This window comes from Scyliorhinus torazame, chromosome 16 (assembly GCF_047496885.1).
Source record: "Scyliorhinus torazame isolate Kashiwa2021f chromosome 16, sScyTor2.1, whole genome shotgun sequence".
Classification (NCBI taxonomy): Eukaryota; Metazoa; Chordata; class Chondrichthyes; order Carcharhiniformes; family Scyliorhinidae; genus Scyliorhinus; species Scyliorhinus torazame.
Genome location: NC_092722.1, coordinates 78,257,674 through 78,264,859, shown reverse-complemented (window position 1 = coordinate 78,264,859; position 7,186 = coordinate 78,257,674). Strand labels below are relative to the sequence as shown.

Here is a 7,186-nt window from a genome sequence, read left to right as displayed (position 1 = left end):
GTCAGTGCTGTGTGAGCGCCACACTGTCGGAAGGCCGGTACTGAGGTAACGCCGCACAGTTGGAGTCTCAGCAGTGAGGGAGCTCCGCAATGTGGGAGGGTCAGTACTGAGGGAGTGCCGCACTGTCAGAGGGTCAGTACTGAGGGAGTGCCGCACTGTCAGAAGGTCAGTGCTGAGGGAACGCCGCACTGTCGGAGGGTCAGTACTGAGGGAGTGCCGCACTGTCAGAGGGTCAGTACTGAGGGAGTGCCGCACTGTCAGAGGGTCAGTACTGAGGGAGTGCCGCACTGTCAGAAGGTCAGTGCTGAGGGAACGCCGCACTGTCGGAGGGTCAGTGCTGAGCGAACGCCGCACTGTCGGAGGATCAGTGCTGGAGGGAACGCCGCACTGTCGGAGGGTCAGTGCTGAGGGAACGCCGCACTGTTGGAGAGTCAGGGCTGAGGGAGCGCTGCACTGAAGCACAAGTAACAAGTCACACCACTTTCTTTTTAGGGATCATATTGGAGAATGGAAGGAAATCTCGAAGAGGACGGATGCTCACATCGCGGTATCAAAAGATTGCACGAGGCAGAGGAGGTGAGGCAGTGTATCCAGGAAGCTCATTGTGAACAAAACGCACCAGCATTGTGTATTGTGGGAGTGAAGAGGAAAGGGTTTGTGTCCATTGGGATTGTGTGCAGTGGGAAAGAACGGGAAGGGGTTTGTGTCCATTGGGATTGTGTACAGTGGGAATGAACGGATAGGTGTTTGTTTCCATTGGGATTGTGTACAGTAGGAAAGAATGGGAAGGGATTTGGGTCCATTAGGTTTGTTTACAATGGGAGTAAACAGGAAGAATTCAGATCCATTGGGATTGTGTACAGTGGGAGTTAATGGGAAGGGGTTTGGATCAATTGGGATTGTGTACAGTGGGAGTGAATGGGAAGGGGTTTGGGTCCATTGGGATTGTGTACAGTGGGAGTGAAGGGGAGATATTTGGGTCCATTGGGATTATTTACAGTGGGATTGATGGGAAGAGGTTTGAGTCCAAGGGGATTATGTACAGTGGGAGTGAACGGGAAGGGGTTTAGGTCCATTGGGATTGTGTACAGTGGGAGTGAATGTGAAGGGGTTTGGATCCTTTGGGATTGGGAATGAATATGGAGGGGTTTGGGTCCATTGGGATTGTGTACAGTGGGAATGAATATGAAGGGGTTTGGGTCCATTGGGATTGTGCACAGTGGGAGTGAACGGGAAGGGGTTTGGGTCCATTGGGATTGCGTACAGTGGGAGTGAACGGGAAGGTGTTTGGGTCCATTGGGATTGTGTACAGTGGGAGTGAACGGGAAGGGGTTTGGGTCCATTGGGATTGTGTGCAGTGTGGGTGAACGGGAAGGGGTTTGGGTCCATTGGGATTGTGTACAGTGGGAGTGAACGGGAAGGGGTTTGGGTCCATTGGGATTGTGTGCAGTGGGGGTGAACGGGAAGGGGTTTGGGTCCATTGGGATTGTGTACAGTGGGAGTGAACAGGAAGGGGTTTAGGTCCATTGGGATTGTGTACAGTGGGAGTGAAGGGGAAAATGTTTGGCTCCATTGGGATTGTGTAAAGTGGTTTATGGCTGTTGGGATTATCTCTGGACTGGTCCCGGGATTGTTTGATGGTGGTAATAATATCTGTCTACCTACAGTGGGAACACATGACCAGTCTGTCTGCTGCTTCGGTCAATTCTAATGTCCCTGGCGACCATTCTGGAGCATCTCAGGTACAGCTATAAACAGGGTGGCCTTAAAAAAAAATCATATTGACAGTGCAATCTCTGGGGCAGTGAGGTGCTCCCTCAATACTGACCCTCTGACAATGTGGCACTCCCTCAATACTGACCCTCCGACAATGCGACTCTCCCTCAATACTGACCCTCCGACCGTGCGGCTATCCCTCTATACTGACTCTCCGATAGTGCGGCTCTCCCTCAATACTGATCCTCCGACAGTGCGTCACTTCCTCAGTACTGACCCTCCGATAGTGCGGCTCTCCCTCAATACTGTCCCTCTGAGAGTGCGGCACTCCCTCAATACTGACCTTCCGAAAGTGCGGCTCTCCCTCAATACTGACCCTCCGATAGTGCGGCACTCCTTCAGTGCTGACCCTCCGACAGTGCGGTGCTCCCTCAGTACTGACCCTCCGACAGTGCGGTGCTCCCTCAATACTGACCCTCCAACAGTGCGGCTCGCCCTCAATACTGACCCCCCGACAGTGCGGTTCTCCCACAATACTGACCCTCCGAAAGTGCGGCTCTCCCTCAATACTAACCCTCCGACAGTGCGGCTCTCCCTCAATACTGACCCTCCGACAGTGCGGCTCTCCCTCAATACTGACCCTCCGACAGTGCGGCGCTCCGTCAATACTGACCCTCCGACAGTGCGGTGCTCCGTCAATACTGACCCTCCGACAGTGCCAAGCTCCCTCAATACTGACCCTCTGAAAGTGCGGCACTCCCTCAGTACTGACCCTCTGACAGTGCGGCACTCCCTCAGTACTGACCCTCTGACAGTGCGGCGCTCCGTCAATACTGACCCTTCGACAGTGCCATGCTCCCTCAATACTGACCCTCTGACAGTGCGGCGCTCCGTCAATACTGACCCTCCGACAGTGCCACGCTCCCTCAATACTGACCCTCTGACAGTGCGGCACTCCCTCAGTACTGACCATCCAACAGTGCAGCGATCCCTCAGAACTGACCCTCTGACAGTGCGCCGCTCCCTCAGTACTGACCCTCTGATAGTGCGCCGCTCCCTCAATACTGTCCCTTTGACAGTGCAGCACTCCCTCAATACTGACCCTTTGACAGTGTGTCACTCCTTCAGTACTGACCCTCTGACAGTGCGGCGCTCCTTCAGTACCGACCCTCTGACATTGCTGTACTCCCTCAGTAATGACCCTCTGACATTGTGGCACTCTCTCAGAACTGACCCTCTGACAGTGTGGCACTCCCTCAGTACTGACCCTCTGACAGTGCAGCACTCTCAGTACTGACCCTCTGACAGTGCGGCACTCCCTCAGTACTGACCCTATGAGAGTGCGGAACTCTCTCAGTACTGACCCTCTGACAGTGCAGCACTCCCTCAGTACTGACCCTCTGACAGTGCGGCACTCCCTGAGTACTGACCCTCTGGCAGTGTGGCATTCCCTCAGTACTGACTCTCTGACAGTGCAGCGCTCCCTCAGTACTGACCCTCTGACAGTGCGGCGCTCCCTGAGTACTGACCCTCTGACAGTGCGGCACTCCCTCAGTACTGACCCTCTGACAGTGCAGCACTCCCTGAGTATTGACCCTCTGACAGTGCAGCGCTCACTCAGTGCTGACCCTCTGACAGTGCAGCACTCCCTCAGTACTGACCCTCTGACAGTGCGGTGATCCCTCAGTACTGACCCTCTGACAGTGCAGCTCTCCCTCAGTACTGACCCACCGACAGTGCAGCGCTCACTCAGTACTGACCCTCTGACAGTGCAGCACTCCCTCAGTACTGACCCTCTGACAGTGCGGCATTCCCTCAGTACTGACCCTCTGACAGTGCAGCGCTCACTCAGTGCTGACCCTCTGACAGTGCAGCACTCCCTCAGTACTGACCCTCTGACAGTGCGGCATTCCCTCAGTACTGACCCTCTGACAGTGCAGCGCTCACTCAGTAATGACCCTCTGACAGTGCAGCACTCCCTCAGTACTGACCGTCTGACAGTGCGGCATTCCCTCAGTACTGACCCTCTGACAGTGCAGCTCTCCCTCAGTACTGACCCTCTGACAGTGCAGCACTCACTCAGTGCTGACCCTCTGACAGTGCGGCACTCCCTCAGTACTGACCCTCTGACAGTGCGGCACTCCCTCAGTACTGACCCTCTGACAGTGCAGCACTCACTCAGTGCTGACCCTCTGACAGTGCGGCACTCCCTCAGTACTGACCGTCTGACAGTGCTGCGCTCCCTCAGTACTGACCCTCTGACAGTGCAGCACTCCCTCAGTACTGACCCTCTGACAGTGCGGCACTCCCTCAGTACTGACCGTCTGACAGTGCTGCGCTCCCTCAGTACTGACCCTCTGACAGTGCAGCACTCGCTCAGTACTGACCCTCTGACAGTGCAGCACTCCCTCAGTACTGACCCTCTGACAGTGCGGCACTCGCTCAGTACTGACCCTCTGACAGTGCAGCACTCCCTCAGTACTGACCCTCTGACAGTGCAGCACTCGCTCAGTACTGACCCTCTGACAGTGCGGCGCTCCCTCAGTACTGACCCTCTGACAGTGCGGCACTCGCTCAGTACTGACCCTCTGACAGTGCAGCACTCCCTCAGTACTGACCCTCTGACAGTGCAGCACTCCCTCAGTACTGACCCTCTGACAGTGCGGCACTCCCTCAGTACTGACCGTCTGACAGTGCTGCGCTCCCTCAGTACTGACCCTCTGACAGTGCAGCACTCCCTCAGTACTGACCCTCTGACAGTGCGGCACTCCCTCAGTACTGACCGTCTGACAGTGCGGCGCTCCCTCAGTACTGACCCTCTGACAGTGCAGCACTCCCTCAGTACTGACCCTCTGACAGTGCTGCGCTCCCTCAGTACTGACCCTCTGACAGTGCAGCACTCCCTCAGTACTGACCCTCTGACAGTGCGGCATTTCCTCAGAAATGACCCAATGACAGTGCAGCACTCCCTCAGTACTGACCCTCTGACAGTGCTGCGCTCCCTCAGTACTGACCCTCTGACAGTGCGGCACTCCCTCAGTACTGACCCTCTGACAGTGCTGCGCTCCCTCAGTACTGACCCTCTGACAGTGCAGCACTCCCTCAGTACTGACCCTCTGACAGTGCAGCGCTCCCTCAGAAATGACCCAATGACAGTGCAGCGCTCCCTCGGGTTGGGAGTTTAAATTTAATTTGTCAACTGTTTTCTTGAACTCTCTGCAGGTGTGCGTTACTTCTGCTCAAGATGTGCAGAGTAAGATCCCACCTGTGATTGTGTCCTCGGAAGGCGAGCAGGCATCGGGCAGTGGAGAGGTTTCCAGGACTGTGCAGGTCAATACCCAGCATGTGTTCGATCGAGTCACACTGGCTCCTCCTCTCATAGTGAGTACCCCCTTCAACAGGAGACCCTGACGTAGAGAGAGAGAGACTCCCTTCGTAACAGGGGTCCCTTCCAGTGAGACGGAAAGAGAGAGAGGGATTCCCTCTGTAACAGGGGTCGCTGACAGTGAGAAAGAGAGAGAGACTCCCTCTGTAACAGGGGTCCCTGACAGAGAGAGAGAGAGAGAGAGACTCCCTCTGTAACAGGGGTCCCTGACAGTGAGACAGAGAGAGAGAGAGAGAGAGATTCCCTCTGTAACAGGGGTCGGTGACAGCGAGACGGAGAGAGAGAGACTCCCTCTGTAACAGGGGTCCGTGACAGTGAGACAGAGAGAGAGAGAGAGACTCCCTCTGTAACAGGGGCCCCTGACAGTGAGAGAGAGAGAGAGGGAGAGAGACTCCCTCTGTAACAGGGGTCACTGACAGTGAGACAGAGAGAGAGAGAGAGACACTCCCTCTGTAACAGGGGTCCCTGAGAGTGAGGCAGAGAGAGAGAGAGAGAGACTCCCTCTGTAACAGGGGTCCCTGACAGTGAGACAGAGAGAGAGAGAGAGAGAGACTCCCTCTGTAACAGGGGTCCCTGACAGTGAGACAGAGAGAGAGAGAGACTCCCTCTGTAACAGGGGTCGCTGACAGTGAGACAGAGAGAGAGACTCCCTCTGTAACAGGAGTCCGTGACAGTGAGACAGAGAGAGAGAGAGAGAGAGAGAGACTCCCTCTGTAACAGGGGTCCGTGACAGTGAGACAGAGAGAGAGAGAGAGAGACTCCTTCTGTAACAGGGGTCCCTGACAGTGAGAGAGAGAGAGAGAGAGAGAGACTCCCTCTGTAACAGGGGTCCCTGACAGAGAGAGAGAGACTCCCTCTGTAACAGGGGTCGCTGACAAAAAGAGAGAGACTCCCTCTGTAACAGGGCTCCCTGACAGTGAGAGAGAGAGAGAGACTCCCTCTGTAACAGGGGTCCCTGACAGTGAGACAGAGAGAGAGACTCCCTCTGTATCAGGGCTCTCTGACAGTGAGACAGAGAGAGAGACTCCCTCTGTAACAGGGGTCCCTGACAGTGAGACAGAGAGAGAGACTCCCTCTGTAACTGGGCTCTCTGACAGTGAGACAGAGAGAGAGAGACTCCCTCTGTAACAGGGGTCCCTGACAGTGAGACAGAGAGAGAGAGACTCCCTCTGTAACAGGGGTCCCTGACGGTGAGAGAGAGAGAGAGAGAGAGAGAGACTCCCTCTGTAACAGGGGTCCCTGTCAGAGAGAGAGAGACTCCCTCTGTAACAGGGGTAGCTGACAAAGAGAGAGAGAGAGACTCCCTCTGTAACAGGGCTCCCTGACAGTGAGACAGAGAGAGAGAGAGAGACTCCCTCTTTAACAGGGGTCGCTGACAGTGAGACAGAGAGAGAGACAAACAGAGACTCCTTCTGTAACAGGGGTCCCTGACACTGAGACAGATAGAGAGCGAGCGAGAGACTCCCTCTTTAACAGGGGTCCCTGACAGACAGAGAGAGAGACTCCCTCTGTAACAGGGGTCCCTGACAGTGAGACAGAGAGAGAGAGAGACTCCCTCTGTAACAGGGGTCCCTGACAGTGAGAGAGAGAGAGAGAGGGAGACTCCCTCTGTAACAGGGGTCCCTGACAGTGAGAGAGAGACTCCCTCTGTAACAGGGGCCCTGACAGTGAGAGAGAGACTCCCTCTGTAACAGGGGCCCTGACAGAGAGAGAGAGAGAGACTCCCTCTGTAACAGGGGTCCCTGACAGAGAGAGAGAGACTCACTCTGTAACAGGGGTCCCTGACAGAGAGAGAGAGAGACTCCCTCTGTAACAGGGGTTCCTGACAGTGAGACAGAGAGAGAGAGAGAGACTCCCTCTGTAACAGGGGTCGCTGACAGTGAGAGAGAGAGAGACTCCCTCTGTAACAGGGGTTCCTGACAGAGAGAGAGAGAGAGAGAGAGACTCCCTCTGTAACAGGGGTCCCTGACAGAGAGAGAGAGACTCCCTCTGTAACAGGGGTTCCTGACAGAGAGAGAGAGAGAGAGAGACTCCCTCTGTAACAGGGGTCCCTGACAGAGAGAGAGAGAGACTCCCTCTGTAACA

At 55.4% G+C, this 7,186-nt stretch overlaps 1 protein-coding gene across 2 annotated transcripts in view; it reads left to right on the top strand.

The window, feature by feature from the left end:
* Positions 1–496: 496 nt before the first annotated feature.
* Positions 497–7,186, top strand: part of LOC140392890 (forkhead box protein J2-like) — a 61,838-nt gene continuing 55,148 nt past the window's right edge. For both annotated transcript variants that reach the window (XM_072478653.1, XM_072478652.1), the window contains exons 1-3: positions 497–576; positions 1,668–1,742; positions 4,939–5,097. In XM_072478653.1, coding sequence (XP_072334754.1) covers positions 508–576; positions 1,668–1,742; positions 4,939–5,097 — 303 coding nt within the window. In that variant the 5' untranslated portion in view covers positions 497–507. The remainder of the gene's footprint in view (positions 577–1,667; positions 1,743–4,938; positions 5,098–7,186) is intronic.